Genomic DNA, 17688 nt, shown 5'->3' on the forward strand with positions numbered 1-17688 from the left:
TGACCTCGGGCTTGAAGATGGACTAAGCGACATTTCCAACTCTATTTTCCATGGTTATATTGGAAGTTGAAGACTGAAGTAATCCTTGTGTTATTGGTAAATACAAAGATGAAAAGGTCTGGGCAGTAAAGCAAAGAAATCAGCTCCCTGAATTCAGACCTACTGAATTTCCAGCTGAGAAAGAGGCTGAAAATACTTCTGACTGTCCTGTGTTAATAATAAAAAAAAGGTTTCCCGTTCTTCCAAGGAAAGTTGTAGATAAACTTGACTGAAGACTGTGAATTATTCTTCCACTATAATGCTGAGTATTCTGCAACACCTGGATACAAATCTACATTATCCTAGGTCAGAGTTATATAGAAAAGTTGCATTGAACCAAAATCAAAAATTATTTCTCAAATCCTAATACAGCTTGAAATCTAGTCATCCTTTTCAAGAAGTATGAATACTCCTGCTGCTCCACCTCTCTAAGCCCAAGTTAAAAGTGAGTAAGACAGAATAAAAAAAGCAAGGATGTGGCATCTTCAGCCTTTGGTGTGGTGCAAAGCTGTGCACCAACAGGAGCAGAGAGAAGAAAACAGGGAAAATATTAGTATAATCAATGGAACTGTAATTCTAGTGAGAATTAGATAAAAACAACAATAAAAGAAGAAAATCTCTTGTCGACAGAATTAATGATGGCAAGATTAAGGAAAGAACTCATTGCATGTCAAGACTGAGGCTTCCAGAGGAGAAGGGAGAAACATGCCACAAAAATCCCCCATTTCTGTTTCCTTTACCATGCACTGTCAGTGCTGCAGTTGTCTTCTCCTCTCCACACACACAGGTGTATTCCCCAGCATCCTTGACCTCCAGAGCGTGGATCAGCAGCTGTGCTGTGGTGCCTTCCTGCCTCACAGTGTATTTTTCACTCGGTTTGAGCACCTTGTGCTTCTTTTTCCACTCCACGGGGGCAGGTCTGGACAGTTCACACTGCAGAGTGGCTGTTCCACCTTCTGTGGCTTCCTCGTTTGTCATCTCCTTCTTGAAGTGCACAGGCAAGGCTGAGGAGTTCAAAATGAGCACAAAGTGTGACCATGGCAGCTGTTCAAGCAACCACTTAGCTGTGGTCTGTCAGCCACGTGTGACAAGCAAAGCCTTTCCTAACAAACAGGATTGATGTGCCCTCTGAGAAACATAAAAGAGTGGCTTTGGAAAGCAGGAAAACACCTTATTCATCAATATGAGGAGGGTTTTTTTTATGATAAAGTCCTTGGCATGAAATGGAGAACCACAGCAAGTCTCAGCTTCTCCAGACCTGCAAGACTGAGCCCTACATTCCTTGGATCTTGCCTGCCAGAATGGAAAACAAAGCCTAACCAGAGTGTCTACATTCTATTGGAATACAATTAATTGCTTTAAAAGTTCACAAATGAAACTTTATCTGAGGCATCAACTTCTCTTTTCCTTGAGACCATGAGGGACCTTTAAATGTCCCTTCCAACACAAACTATTCTGTGAATTCTGTACCTCCTCAGACAGTGGTCAGGCAGAACTGGACCCTCAAGTTATTCTGAAACACTGAAAACTGCATCAAAAATATCTCGGCAACAAATTATCCTCCCAGCTTTAGGATTTTGGATTAGAATCTTCACAACCACCATCACAATAATATGATCTCCCATTTCTTAGCACCTGCTACTGAATATGAGCCTCAAAGAAGTGAGTTAATACCAAGATGAATATCTCAGATTTTTGCCTTGAACACCTGACCCGTGCTCGGTACTGACCAGTGCATTCAGGCATTTATGTCCAAGCACATGTTGCTACATACATCAGAAATAAGGCTGTTAAGTTTAAGAGCTGACACTACCAAGCTCTTAGAAAAATAACTGTTTGAAAACAACCCCTTTGAATTTGTTACACATTTCCTTTTTCTTTACCGTTCACTCTCAGCGCGGCCGTGGTTCTCTGATCTCCACAGCAGCACGTGTAATCCCCGGCATCTGCCAGATCCAAATCACGGATCACCAGCTCAGCAATGGTGCCCTGGCATCTCATGGTGAACTTGTCACCTGTCCCCAGGGCTGTGTCTCCTTTCCTCCACCCCACGGCGGCTCTGGGCTTGTTCAGTTCGCAGCGGAAAGTGGCCGTGCCTTTTTCCGTGCCTTCCACGTTCCTCAGCTCCTCTTTGAAACGTGGAGGGAGGGCTGAAGGTCACAGGTGAAGAGAGAGCACTTTAAAAATCGAGGAAAAACTGCGCCTTGACCGCTCCACTGAGTTAAAACCTTTTACTCTATAAAGGTTTAGAATATACAGTACCTGAGAAGCAAAGAATGATTTTGGGGGCACCCCCGCCTTGTGCTTTGCAATGGGTCACACTGAGCATGTCACACTGATTAATAATAACTCCAAGAATCATAAAAGACTGACTTTGGACAGATGGAAAACACCTTATTCATAAGTCAGAGAGGGTTTTTTATGGTATGATCCAGGGCATGAAATAGAGCACCACCCCAGTCTCAGCTTCCCAGCTCTCACTGATTTGGAAATCAGTGTTGTAAAACTATAATTCCAGTATTTGAAGGGATGTTTTAAAGGCAGTTTAGGATATAACAACACAAAACTGATCCCAAGATCTCAAGGAACTATGCACAGCTCTTTCTTAAAACCAGCTTAATAATTAAAATGAACACTGTGTCATTTAAAATTACAGGCTGCAATGCTTTCATAACTTTTCAATTCCATTCCAGAAAAAAACAAGTGAAATCTCAGTGATATGCCCTAAAGAAATTAATTAGTGGAAATAATCCAAGTGCTATTTATGACTTCATCAAGCTCTTCATTGTCTGCTTCCAGATTCCATCAACGGGAAAGAGCAGGAACTGAAAAGATGTTATTCATGATCCCAAGGGAAGGACTTTTAGTGGAAGATATTCCCAGTGGTTGGTACAGCTGTCGTAACAATTTAATAGATGGGACCAAGACCAGATTGTGATCCCCCATGAGGCCACAGATGACTACACAGAAAACTCCTATTAAACCCAGGTATTTTACCATGCACTGTCAGGGAAGCTGTGGTTGCCTTGTCTCCACACACACACGTATAATCTCCTGCATCCTGTTCCTCCAGGCCATGGATTGTCAGCTCAGCAACGGTGTCCTTCAGCCTCATTTTGTACTTCTCACTAGGCTGGAGCACCTCCTGCCCTTTCCTCCACTCCACTGGGGCGGGTTTGGTCAGCTCACACTGCAGAACAGCCGCCCTGCTTTCCGTGGCTTCCACAGGGACAAGATCCTTTTTGAACAGTGCAGGCAAAGCTATGGGGTGTGATATAAACAGAGAGGGCATCAAAACCATCAACCAGACCTTGAGGAACTCAGAGCTAGGTGCTGAGGCCGGTCCTTCATCATTACACAGGAAAACAAATCATACAGTCTGGAAAACTGCATCTATTAGAAAACTACTGCAGGATCCCTCAGGGATGTTACTGCCATGACCTGCTTCTAACACTGATTTATCAGCATGCTCATCACTTCCCAGATGATTCCAGTAGTCCTCTCACCTATTTCAGTCTGAAATCATCTATCTTGAACATCAAAGACCTGATTTTGGGTTGGAAGTCCTCAACCCAGGTGACAGCACTGCCATCTGGAGATCCCTCCCTTTCCTAACACCGTAACTTATCCTTTTGGTTCAGAAATTAAATTAGTAACATAACTTCAGGTGCACCTTTCAGCCACAATTTCCAAGGACATAAATGTCTCTAATGTCAGGGATACAGGGCTTTTTTTAGCAGCATTTAAGTTGCTTTTTGCCACTGAAGTAAAAACAAAGAGACTTGCACTGGGATGGAAGTGCTGGGTCAGAGAAGGGGAGGAACAGAAATAAACTCCGGGTGGAAGAAGGAAGAGGAAGCAAAAGTGTGCAGAAAATCTAGGAGAAGAGTTTTGACTCCACAGTTTTCCACCTGTCCTTACAACCACCTTATCCCTTAAGATATATCTCAAATAAAACCTGTTCTTTTATCTATTGGATTGTACATGAATTACTTCTTCTGGAGGGGCAACCAGAGCTCATCGTTGTTCACCAAAGCAGAGACAAAATCTGTGGGAACAAAATCTGTCCCACTACCCCCTAAGTCAGGATCTGCAGAATAATGCTGTGGGGTGGGGTATATTTAATTTATCCTCAGCAGGATATATCAAAGTCCTGCAAAAGAGGAGGACAGTCATTCATTCTTGAATGGAAAAACCTCTCACTAACTGAGCTCAGCAGTTTTAAAGAACTTTCCTCCAGTTTAAGCACCAAAATCCACTGACAGCAGTGACACACAAGGACAAACCCTCTAAGAATAATCTTGCTGCTGAGGTCTTTTAAGTGCCCAAGATGAAAAATTCTCATAACTCTTCTTTACTTTGCTATAAAGCCACCAGTTTTGAACTGACAGACAGTGGGAGACAGGATGAAACACCACCAGCAAACCAAGAAAAAATGCTGCAGAATCAAAACATCAAAGCAAGTGGGAAAGAGAGAGAAAAGGGATGTCCTGGAGACACCGGAATCACAACCCAGAATGGCTTTTTTACCGTGGACTGTCAAGACAGCCGAGGTCTTCTGCTCTCCACACACACAGGTATATTCTCCTGTGTCTTCCACCTCCAGATCTCGGATCAGCAGCTCTGCAGATGTATCTTCTTGTCTCATCCTGAACTTTTCACTGGGTTTGAGTGTCTTGTCCCCCTTTTTCCACTCCACGGGGACCCCGACCTTGCTGAGCTCGCAGTGCAGGGTGGCTGTTCCACCGTCTGTGGCCTCCCTGTTCTTCAACCCTTCTTTGAAATATGCAGGCAGAGCTGAAGGACAGCAACATGAGCAGTGAGATGTAACGCTCCAAAGAGTTAAAATTATGTTTCACTTCCCATTTTCCCTCTTATCTTGAACGGATTTTTTGATACAAGAACACAGATTCTCGAGAGTCTCCGTGAATCAGTATTAGGAAAGAAATGTCATTACTAGGAAAGGATTTAAAGCTTCCAGCAATCCATAGAAGTATTTAACATGTACTTAGAGTCATAAATCAATACAAACAGAAGTAGAAAACCCTTTTTTTTTTCCCCTGTGAAATTTCAAGCAAAAAGACTAGTTTGAAATTTCTGGGGGACAAAAAATGGTTTTCTCATATGACTTTTTAAACCGTAAGGGGAGGATGTTTGCTGTCTTTTCACATCCTCAAGCAAACACAGAGACATTTCACATCTAAAGAAAAAAATAAAAATGAAACACTGGAGTTTCATTCTAAATGTCAGTTTGAAATGAAGTTGTTCATTTCAATACAGGGTGAGAAAACAAGCATTTTCACCTGAACTGACATACCCTTTCAAAGATGTCAGGTTCAGTAAAAATCAAAGCTCTCCCTTTTGTCCTCCCTTAGAAGATTTGGGCTTTTACACAGGACACCAACTGAATACCATGACAACTGGGCTGTAAGTGTAAAATCACCTTGTTGTCTCAGGAATGAAGTGTGGGCATAAGATTCCATGGAACAACCTCACCTTTTGGAACTTTATGAGACCTTAAAAAAAAAAATCCCTAAGTCATAACCCCTTTGAGGAAAGACAATTTTTGGCTTGAGCGTAACGGGGAGTCTGATAAAGGAACTTTCAAGGGAAAAGCAAAATGATGGATCCTTAATTAAAACAGTGTGAACACAACCCTGGTTGGCTCACTCTGAGCTCGGACCCCGATACCCCTCTTGTGCCACACATTCCAGCTGATGGAACTGTGGATAAAGCTCTGGCAGAAGGAGGAGATGGGAGTGTGACCTGTCCAAATGAGCAGAGAAAACAGGATAGTTACTTCCAGAGTGTGCCTTGTTTTGTTTGTTTTACCATGAACTGTCAAAACTGCCATGGTCTGCTGGTCCCCACACACGCAGGAGTAATTCCCAGCGTCCGCCGTGTCCAGGTTCTGGATTGTGAGCTCAGCAGCGACACCTTCCTGTTTCATTTTGTATTTGTCACTTGGCTTGAGGGTCTTGAATCCCTTCTTCCACTCCACCTTGGCAGCTGCCTTGTTCAGCTCACAGTGCAGGGAGACACTTTTACCTTCAGTGGCTTCTTGGTCTGTCAGTTCTTTGGTGAAAAGAGCAGGCAGGACTGCAGAGTAAATGCAACATGGACATGGCATCAACCCTGAGAAAGCCTGACCCAAGATCTAATCACTCTCTTATCTCCCAGAAGCCATAGGACCTTCTTGATCTCCTCCAGGATTTCATTCCTCCAATCTCTAATGCTTCAAAAGACAATTCAGTCTGATTTTTACTTTGTTTTTTCTTCCTCATGCTTTAAAACATTCTTTAAAAACAAGTCTATCTGAAAAAATAGTTTCCAAGCCATCTATCCTTTCCTTTATATACCATAAAATCAGAGGTCACATTTCAATATGAGACCCAGAGCATTTTTTTTCCCTTGAGAGGAGCAGCAGCTCTACAGAAGTGCCTGATTTATGGCATTGTCTGAAATAAATAGAGCCCCTTAAAGCAGAGCAGTCACAAACATGCTGTCAGTGTTCTGCAGAGATAAAGTATTTGCTTTGGAAGAGCTAAGCCAAAATTGGTCAAAATGGAGTTGGGAGTAGCAGGAGTATTAAAAAAAAAAAAAAGCCTATTTTTCATGAAGGTTGTCCTCGTGTAGCAGCAAATATTGAGGGAAACTTGTTCCCCTTAGGAGCAACAAGTGTGACAGTGTAAGTCAGAAAAAGTAAATATTATTCCCACTTTTAGGTCAATCCCCGTGGGAAAACTTCTAAACAAGTAGCTATTCTGGACTAGGGAGGTTGTGTTGAGCTGGGGGCCTGTGCTCACTCAGCACCCAGGAAGACAAACAGCACATCAAGAGGGCATCAGGTGAAAGGAAAAAGAGAGAGAGAGAGAAGGAAAACAGGAGAGGAAGATTAATCAGCAGAGGGGAGGGTAGGAAGTATACAGGGATCAGAGGAAGCAGAAGAAAAAGAGGAAGAGGTCTTGGAATCACACAGGTTTACTTGGGCACGTGCTGAGAAATTCTTTTTTACCATTTACTGTCAAAGCAGCCGTGGTCTGTTGGTCTCCACACACACAGTGGTAATCACCAGCATCTGCCAATCCCAAATCCTGGATCCTCAGCTCTGCAAAGGGACCTTCCTGCTCTATTTTGTATTTTTCACTTGGCTTGAGGACCACATTCCCCCTTTTCCACTCAACTGGGGCCGATTTGCTCAGTTTACAGTGCAAAGTCACTGCCTCCCCCTCTGTAGCTTCCTTGTTCGTCAGTTCTTCTTGGAAGAGGACAGGCAAGGCTGAGGGATGCAATACCAACAGAGAGGGAATCAGCACTGGAATGGAATGGAATGAACTGGACTGTGCTGCAAGTTACTGGGCTCAGTGTATACATTTAACCAAAAATGCATTATTTCTGGGTGTGTATTGTTGAAATGGGGGTGAAACCTCCTAGAGGAGAGAGAAACAAATTAAAGAAAACAATATACATCATAGATGTGCTGCCTCAAGGCAAAAAAAGCACAAGGGAATATCCTCCAACAGGATGACTGGTACCACAGAGCCAAGAACACAAAACCTCTAAAAAACCACACTGACCAAGCTTTGGCTGACCAGAAAACGCTGCAATTTAAGGTGTGTTTGGGGCTTAAAGAGAAACATGGGTAGAACAGTTACCATTCACTCTCAGAGCAGCCGTTGTCTTCTGGTCTCCACACGTGCAGGTGTAGCTCCCAGCATCCGCCAAGTCCAGGTCTTGGATAACCAGCTCAACAAAGCGCCCTTCCCATCTCATTTTGTACTTTCCATTTGGCTCCAGCACCTTCCCATCCCTGCTCCACTGGACCGAGCCCCCGGGCCGGCTCAGCTCGCACTGCAGCGTCGCCGTCCCGCTCTCCGTGGCCTCCTCGTTCCTCAGCTCCTTTTTGAAACGCACTGGCAGGGCTGGGAGATGCAGAATGGAAAGGGGTTGCAACCCAAGACCCTGCTCAGATCTCTGCTCAGAGGCTCACTCGTTATTTGTTGTGTATCCACCCAAGCCTTCTTCCAACACACCCTCTGTCCTTAAGCACATCCCGTCTTTTTTTTTCATGGATGGTGAAAGAAATTTTCTAGTAACTTGTTCTGTGGGAATCGATTCATGGTCTTGATTGGGATCATGCATGTAAATGACAAACTCATCCTCATCATTAAACCCTCCTTAACAGAAAATCCCAAGGAATCTTATGTTTCCATGTTAATTCAGGAAAACACACGTGCAGGACAGCTCTCTTCATTTGAGGAAAGGTAAGAAGACAACACACACACACACACACATATCCAACATTGGGCATAATGAAAGCTGATTGAGGATGAAGACTGGGGACAGGAGTGACATGGCAACATGAAAAAGAGGATGGATGAAAGCAGTGGAAGCAGGACATGGAGATGAGTGCTGTGAGGGAATGTACAGAGAGGAGGAGGGAAGAGGTGGACAAAACCATTCCAGAGTTTCACAGGTTATTTCTGCCTTTTTACCATTCACTGACAAGGCTGCCGTGGTTTTTTGGTTCCCCACTAGACAAGAATAGTCTCCAGCATCCTTTGGGTCCAGATCATGGATCAGCAGCTCAGCCACTGTGCCCTCCTGCCTCATCTTGTACTTGTTACTTGGCCGGAGAAGAGTTTGCCCCTTCCTCCACTCCACGGGGGCCTCTCTGCTCAGCTGGCACTGCAGGGTGGCTGTCCCACCTTCCACAGCTTCCACGGGCTTCAGCTCTTCCTTGAAGAGCACAGAGGCAGCTGAGGAATGAAGCATTCTCAGTTTACTTTGGGAGCATCATCACCATCCGGTGACCTCATACGGGACCCAAAGCCAAAACAAATTCTCTTGGCACGCACAGCAATTGAGCTCTGACCTACCTGCACTTCCAGGACTCCATTTGTGTTTACGACAACACACCAAGAGTTTTGGACCACATGAAAAGAGAGCAACTATTTACCAATAATTAGAATGTCAAAGCAATTACCCTTCTGCTGCCCAAACGCTGGCGGTCACAGACAAGTAAAAACTTGCTGAGAAAGTGGAGAAAAGAACTGCATATTCTTTAATAAAAGGTGTAGCTGAGGCCCTTCTTACCTCTTGGCTTAGAGCTTGGACAGTCGTCTCTATCCAAAGCATAAGAGATATTTCATAAGGAAAAAAAAGATATTTTGTTATCAAATATATTTGATTGATATGCTTTAGCATGAAGTTACCATCCCAGAAAACACAACAGACCCTTTTGTTTGTACTCATCCCTATTTTTCCGAACTCTAAATGTGCAGGAGGTAGCAGGACCATGGCAAGGACAACAACAAATGGTCACAAGCAGGTGTCTCGTTCCTACCATGGATTTTGACTTGGGCTGTGCTCTGCTGGTCTCCAGTGTCACAGGTGTATCTTCCCGCATCTTCTGGCTCTGCATTATGAATCACCAGCTCTGCCACTGTCCCCTTCTGCTTCATTTCATATTTGGCACTTGCCTGGAGCGTGGCTCCTCCCTTCTTCCACACCACGGTGGCATCGGCTTTTGTGAGTTCGCAGCGCAAGGAGACGGATTTCCCTTCTTCCATATCCGTGTTCTCCAGGGCTTGTTTAAAAAGGACAGGCACAGCTGGAACACAGATCCAGGGATTAGGACATGCCCTCTTGAGCTGGCTCTACGACAAATGCCCCCACGAGAGCTGTCACCTCTTAAAACCAGCCCTTTTCCAAGTGAGCAGAGCAGCCCTTAAGCCTCCCTTGGCTGTGTGGCATCAACATGATCCTGCCTGGGAGCAGGAATAAATCTCTCCTCCAGATGTTATCATCTCACTGTGGATTCCTGGGAATATGGGGGAAATTATTCCTCATTTTTAGTAAGGACCCTTTCAGAATCCCCTGGGCATCATCACCTAATGAATTCCCTGCTCCAACAGGGATCTGAAACAATATTAATATCCTATATTTCTCCCACTCTCTGCTCCAGCACATACTACTTTTCCTATGTTACTAAAGCTACTGTATTTGTTAAAGGCCATTGGGGAGTGCAGATGGCACCTGAGAGCCTTTAAAAAGGATGTTTGTGGGAGTTTGGGGGTCTAAAAATTAATCACTTGGCCACCTGCAATTTTTCATGGACTGCATTTATGTTTTCACATTCCCGTGCTCCAACACTACTGGTCTCCATGTGTAACTCCATTCTTAACCCCAGCCATGTAAAACAGCTCATAGGTCAGGAAATACAGCACGTAGGGTATAGAAAAATAGTCCTCTGAACTCCACTTAATTAGTTTTTGCCCAGTGGGAAGTTACAGATTTAAAACCCCCAACACAGAATGTGAGACAACGTGAATTAAATATACACAGGTGATAAAAAGTGTGCAATATTACCTTTAAATTCTACGTGTTAAAGATGGCATTAACATAAAAAAAATGAAGTGTTACGTGATATTTTTTTTAATAGACCTATTAAGCACTCGATTAAGGAAGTGTTTAATGTCTCTAACTCTACCCACCGTTCACTTTCACCCGGGCAGTGGTTTTGAGCTCCCCAGAGCTGCAGGTGTATTCCCCAGCATCCGTGGATTTGAGGTCTCGGATAATGAGCTCTGCCACAGTTCCATGCTGCTTAAATTCATACTTCTCACTGGCATGGAGGACAGTGTCTCCCTTCATCCATTTCACTGGGGCACCAGGCTTGCTGAGCTCACAGGTCAGCTTGACCTGTTTTCCTTCTCTAGCATCTTCGTTTTGGAGCTCTTGCTTGAAAAGGAGTGGCTTTTCTGAAAAAGGTGTTGAAGGAAACACGTGAGACTGGCAATCATCCTCCCCCTTTTAGTATCAGACTTTGTTCTTGAGACAGAAAACTGCAGGAATGGAAAAGCACTGGCAAACAGTAAACAGATTCTGACATCTCACATCTGGCTGCCAGCACTTCACAGCAGCAGAAAAAAAAATTGAGGCCATATGTTTATTTTCCTTTTAACCACTGTCTGCACTGTTGAAGACATTGCTGCTATCACTGCTTTCATTATTAACATCAGTGGCAGACGCTGCACTGCTATAAATGGCACAAACTGTGTCACAGATGGGTGCTCAGGGCTGGACCACCAGCATAAAACTCATAAAACTTCAGGAAGGAGGTCAACTCACACACAGCACAGAGGACACAGCAGTGGCAAAGCACTTTCTGTCACAACCAGCAGTATTGATTTATCATGATTAAAAAAACCCAAACAAACCCACAATGTATTTTTTACCCAACATGAACACAGACTTAAAACCAGCATGGAGCAAACACGGAGGGGGAAGCACAGCTGAACATGGCAGGGGCCCTGGGGATCTTCCTCCACAGGGTCTGTCACAGCCTGGGATTTAAGGCTTTAAGCTGAGCTAGGGCAGGGAAGGAACTTACTGGAAAAACACCTCAACTGAAGTGTTCTCCCTTTAGATAATGAAAAAAAAAATAATCCTTCCTGAATTCTGCTGTCTTATGAATATGCAAGTCAGCTACTGATTCGAGATGCACCTAATTTGTGGCTGTTGAAAAACTACAGCTTGTTCTTTTGTTTCCCTTTTCCTTCTACTTTGGGACACTCAGTGTCACATGACTACTGAATTTTTTCCTATTTTTTCCTATTTTTTCCCTATATTTGCATTCTCCTGTTCTGACATGACTCTAACAGAAAGGTTCCCTAAAGGAAAGCTCCAAAGGTGCAATTTGTTGTAGACATCATTGTGACTTGACTCCTTCACATCTCCTGGTGATCTGAATCCATGTGTTTCAACCCCACACCCCTCTCAGTGAAGGGGAAAAAAAGGGGCTGTGGTGGAACATTACCAATGTAATTTTCTTCTAACAGAGAATTGTTCACCATGGGTGAGGTCCAGGTCCTATTGAAGCCAACACAGACCTTTCCTTTGTGTATAATGGATATTGAGAAAAAGTCCTTGTGTAGAGAAAGAGAAAATTGGGACCTTTAACCACCACCTCTTCTTCACTACATCATCAAGGTCTTCTCTTTCCTTGCACAGCAGACCTCAACCTTAAGTTGGTTTGTTTCTTGGTGCTCTGGATAAACCCTGTGAGCAGCTTGTCCTCCCAACTCCACGCTCTGAGGTTCAGGTTGACCGTTCCAACAACCCAAATGCTTTTCTCTGTTCACACCGAATCCTCTAATCCCAGTGCAGGCTCTGATCCTGCATTCCAAGTGCCAAATACCACACAGGGTATCCACTGGTCTGGTTAAACACAGCCTGTGCCTTTAGCAGCCTTCTGTACCTGCTCAAACCTGCCCAGATGAACAAGTGATTTAAGGCACAGAAACTTGAGCTCCCCCTAAACCTCAGGCTTGGGCAATGACTCGGGACAGGCAGGAGCAATTGTGAGGTGATTATTAGATAGGCCCAGTTCTAACTCAGAGAATTGCACTAAAGGCTCATCTAAGAAGAGAACTTTTGCTTCAGCTTAGATAACAACCCTTTAGATCATGGAATCATAGGAGAGTTTGGGTTGGAAGGTCATCAAACCCAACCCCCCTGCAATGAGCAGAGACATCTTCAACCAGATCAGATTGCTCCAAGCCCCATCCATCCTGGCCTTGAATGTTTCCAGAGATGGAGCATCCACCACCTCTCTGGGCAACCTCTTACAGTGTTTTAAACCACTTTCATTGTAATAAAAACTCTCCCTTACACATAATCTAAACTGGTTTTAATCTAAATGGTTTTTAGTTTAAAACCATCACCCCTTGTCCTATCAAACAGGATGGCACCTCCTGCCTGATCATACTCTTTGAGTGCATTGCTCTGATAAATTTGGCTGCCTAAAGTAATTACCCAGACAAATGTAGGAGTGTGACCTCCCTCCTTGGAGAGAGCCATCAGAAATTTGATGAATTTACACATTTGAATCCACTTGCACTGGAAACAAAGGATTCAAACACCCATTTTCCTCTAAGAGCTCGTTAACAAGGGCAGGATCAACATACTTCCCATTTTATATTCTGGGATTCAGGTAGATGGATTAAAGATTATTTGGATTTTTTTTTAGTTCAAAATACACATTTGAAGATGTTCTAATGGCACTCTTGTACTAAGTGTCTATGATTCTTGGGAGATTACTGCAGAAGATCAAGGTCCTTAGTTTTCATAGACTCCCTCTTTTGGGGTAGTGGTTCAGCTCAATCTTGTTTTATTCAAGTCCCTTCCCCAGGAGAAGTTGCACTTTGCAAGTTTGCTGTTCTCCTTTACCACAGGGGAGAAGAACACAAGGTTTCTTCCTCTCATGTGTCATTCCTTGGCTTTGTCCATTTTTAGGAGACAGATTCAGGAGGTGATTCATCCTTTCTCTGGATTACCTCTTAGGCTGGGTGGATCTCCTGCAGAGATACCTGTCCTCTGCTGACCCACTGCTTTCTCCTTGGGGGTTGGAACGAGATCATCTTTAAGGTCCCTTCCAACCCAAACCATTCCAGGATTATATGATTCTCAGAGAACTTAGACACTTAATCTGCACAGAGCTAAAACCAGGTCAGAAGAAGGATTTTCCTGTTTCAATTCTTTCACCTCTCTGGGTGCTGTTCTGGGCAACTTGATGAAAACATCTCAGTGCAAAGACACGAAGTCCCTTTTCAGTAGAGTTTCATGTTTTCTTCATTTCCATTAATTACTCTGAGCTAGATGTTAGGTGATGATTTAGGAGCCAAACCATCACTCCAAAATTATAACATTAATTAATAACTCCAAGTTATTACCCCTGACAGGAATAACTGCACTGCTTTTAGCTGCTCCAGCCTCACACTCATATCTGCCACTGTCTCTTCTGCCCTGTGAACAACAAGCTTGGCTTCAAATCCCAACCAGATGATGTTGCACTTGGAAGAATTCCTGAGGCTCTTCCCACCTTTGCACCACTTTACAGGCCTGTCTGATTTGGAGGTTTCACAGTGAAGGATCACATCCTCTCCCTCACACTCTCCAGTATCAATCAGCTCCTTTGTGAACGCTCAGGGCTTCTCTAGAATCACATAAAACTCATCTGAGATGTTTCAGAAGAGGTGTGGATTCTCAGATCACAAGTAATCCATGAGGTTTGCATCCAGGATTACTTGTATCAAAGCTGCAGGTCAAGGTTATTGACAAATAATTTGGTGTTCGTGACTATTAAGTCCTTGGGAAGCACCAGTGATGCCACAAACTGTTGTTTAAACACCCATTGACATCTGGGAGAAACTGAGAAGACAAAATTCCTGTTGAGGAATATAAATAAAACCTCTCTCACTTCCCAGTAAACAGCAATAAGACTGAAGCACAATTTTTCTAAGCCTTTTCCCGTGGTAGCTGATTAGTTTGAACCTTTTACATGAATGTGGAAAAGTTAATTCTGCATGAATTGAGGTGCAATACAAATTTCTCTCATCTAGAGCAGATCTCAGTAGAACAAGTCCTCTAAAAGTCAAACAGATAGCTCAGATAGGTCATTTAGGGTGTTTCTGTAGCCTCTGGAAGGTGACAGACACCTCCAGAAACCAAATATTTAGTTCCAAAATAGGACAGTAGGACAGAGAAACTCCCTGGAAGTGCTTATCTTTCTGCACAGCTTATAGAAGTAACCTAAGGTAGATACCAATAGCTAAATTGACCACTGTAAATCTCATCCCTCCCAGCTTAATGCTTTTTAATTCCTAAAAATCAAATCAATCAGGAGACCAAAGCCTGGTTATGGTACTACAACATTACATATTAGTCTTTTGCAAATAAAACCTTTCATTTTCCTTCAGAAAACAAAAAAAAAAAAAGAAAACACACCAAAAAACCCAACTCAACCCAACCCAAAAAACCAAAAAAAAAAATCCCACCAACCACAAACATAATAATCTATTTTCATTTCTGTAGGTTGGAAAAATTTGGGTACCTTTTCAAACTCTGAAAAAAAAGAAAAATATTCTTTGAAATAAACGAGGTGGTTGTGAAAAATGAGGCTGTGATCTGACACGGGGGAGACAGTGTTTTTTATCTCTGGGCAACAGAAATATTTACATTTCCAGGAAGAAAACTTGCCTCTAATCCCACATTCTTGGGCTGTTTGGCATTCATTTTGTTTCCTTGCCATAGAAGCAGACTAACACTGCAGTTTTAACTCACTTTAACTTTTCCAGAGAAAACAACCCATTGTCAACAATGCACAGCAGAGAACAACATGCAATGTTGCCTTTCAAACAGTGAAAAACTAAATTTAAAACTTATTGCTTGCACTCAATTTTTTTCCATCGAATTAATTGATTCCTCCTCGTTAATCAGCACCTTATCAGCCCACTCAAGGAAAACTGAACAAGGCCTCCAATGTACCATCACTGCAGAATAACATTCCCACCTAAGATCCAATAAACACTCCAAGGGTTGTCCAGGATTACAAAGTGTTCATTCTCCAGCTGTAATTTCATTATTTATAAGTATATAAGTAATTCTGTTCTTGAACATAGACAGACAGACATATGATGGGGCTAAATTTGTAGCATTTTTGTCCTTTCTTTTTTCTTTTTTATTTTTTTTTCCACCTACCCACGTTAACCCCGCTTATTTCCGCTCGTTATTTTCCTCTCCTGCAGGTTTTTTTTTATGACGGATTTACCTTTCACAACCAAACTGGCAGATGTTTTCTTATCACCAGCTTCAAATGTAATGACCCCCGAGTCCTTCAGTGAGAGCTTTCTCAGCGTTAGCAGGTGATATCCCCCAGGCTGGGACTGGATCTCATTAAGTTCATTGGTATGGAGTGGGGTCTTATCCAAAAACCACTGCACTTTGCTACAGTCTACGGGAGAGATTCTGCACTTGAACGTGGCAGATTCTCCTTCTAACACAGTGACATCTTCCAGGTCTTCTGTTATTAGCACTTTCTGGCCTGAAAGGAACATAGATACATCAATTACTGGAATCTTCTGCTTCTAGCATGAAAAGCCATATGGAAAACACCCAGGATTTCCCATGTGAGTTTTTTTTTCAAGAAAGAAATATGTTCATGATACAGAAGGCTGAAACATAATTCCCCTGATACACAAAACCCACTCAACAGGAAGAGAATATATACAGGACACACACACCAAAATAGGATGAAGACAACTTTAAAGCACCAGAAAACATAAAGCAGAACAAGTAGAATGCAGATCCAATGTTATAAACCTTCTCCTAATTAAACTACCTGGAAAGTTTGAAAGGATGAGCCTCTGACAGCATTACTGGGCTCTAGACATCACTGAGCAGATAATCCCTCCCATGACAACTTCTGTTTTTTTTCTAGAGCAAATATAACTTCATTTCTATGGGATGGGACCACAGAGCCTCCACCTTCTCTGAGCTCAGTCCAACCATAAGCACAGTGGGAAGGGGAGAGTGTGTCTGACTGCAGCTTTGGTAAAAAGAAACAAAACATCTGCCCCAAAAACCTGCCTGTATAAATAGATATACACCTAACTAGAAATAAATATATAAGTATAGAAATACATATATATAAAGATAAACCTAACTATAAATATACATAAAATAAGGTTATTGCTGTATACAAAAACACCTGTGATGTTCCTCCTACTTACAAAACTGGTGAAGGGAGGGATTTTTTACTTTTATCTTCTTGGCAGTGAAGTATTTTCTCCACTCAGAAAAGGTGCTGTTAGAAAGGTCACAATGAATTCAGGTAGCTCAGAGCCTGATGTTATGAGGTGGATTAAACACATTTCTTTGCTTTTCAACATCTGCTCTAGCAGATGATCAGAGATGGAGGAGTCTGACTTCACCCCCTTGTCTTTAAAAAACATAACAATTAGCAAGTGGACACTGCCACTGCATCTCCATCTGACTGCTCTGGAATCATTCCTCCTGTTCTCTTCATTGTTTTACCAAATTTCCTCTCAGGGGTTTCTCCCATCTGGAGACCTGTGAGGAACAGTAACAACCAGACCTCCCTCCCTCCCCTCAAACACTGCCCTGCCACCAGCATTGGCCACCACAGCTCATTCACTGCCCAGAGAGCCAAAAAAAACCTGCTGTACTGGTGGTGCTCTTCAGGGGGAGGTTGGGTTGTTCCCTTCACCTCTGAGGTGCAGAGGGACACGAAGCACTTAAAGATTCTGGCCATGGAGGTGCTCCAAGGGCTGGAGCCCCTCTGCTCTGGAGCCAGGCTGGGAGAGCTGGGGGGGTTCACCTGGAGAAGAGAAGGCTCCAGGGAGACCTGAGAGCCCCTTCCAGGGCCTAAAGGGGCTCCAGGAGAGCTGGAGAGGGACTTGGGATAAGGTCCTTGGAGGGACAGGACAAGGGGGAATGGCTTTAACTAAAAGAGGGCAAGTTTGGATCAGATTTTAGGGAGAAATTCTTGGCTTTGAGGGTGGTGAGGCCCTGGCACAGGTTGCCCAGAGAAGCTGTGGCTGCCCCATCTCTGGAAGTGTCCAAGGTCAGGTTGGATGGGTCTGGAGCAACCTGGGCTAGTGGAAGGTGTTCCTGCCCATGGCAGGAGGTTGGAATGAGATGATCTTTAAGATCCCTTCCAACCCAAACCATTCTGTGATTCTATGGATTACTATTAACCCATCACCTCTCAGAAATCACTACTGGGAAGAGGCATCAAGGGATACAAAGAAAAGCCTGGATGCAGAATGATTTTACCCCCATCTA

General features: G+C 43.4%; 1 protein-coding gene across 1 annotated transcript in view; it reads right to left on the bottom strand.

The window, feature by feature from the left end:
* OBSCN (obscurin, cytoskeletal calmodulin and titin-interacting RhoGEF) overlaps positions 1 to 17688 on the bottom strand; it is a 173325-nt gene that overhangs the window by 101451 nt on the left and 54186 nt on the right. Inside the window, 13 exon segments of the mRNA XM_039382410.1 lie at positions 780 to 1043; positions 1923 to 2189; positions 3037 to 3300; positions 4570 to 4836; positions 5872 to 6138; positions 7055 to 7318; positions 7695 to 7961; positions 8535 to 8798; positions 9386 to 9652; positions 10536 to 10802; positions 13776 to 13844; positions 13847 to 14038; positions 15653 to 15925. Coding sequence (XP_039238344.1) covers positions 780 to 1043; positions 1923 to 2189; positions 3037 to 3300; positions 4570 to 4836; positions 5872 to 6138; positions 7055 to 7318; positions 7695 to 7961; positions 8535 to 8798; positions 9386 to 9652; positions 10536 to 10802; positions 13776 to 13844; positions 13847 to 14038; positions 15653 to 15925 — 3192 coding nt within the window.

Source organism: Pipra filicauda, unplaced genomic scaffold (assembly GCF_003945595.2).
Source record: "Pipra filicauda isolate LSUMZ 115617 unplaced genomic scaffold, ASM394559v2 scaffold269_size1075953_pilon, whole genome shotgun sequence".
Taxonomy (NCBI): domain Eukaryota; kingdom Metazoa; phylum Chordata; class Aves; order Passeriformes; family Pipridae; genus Pipra; species Pipra filicauda.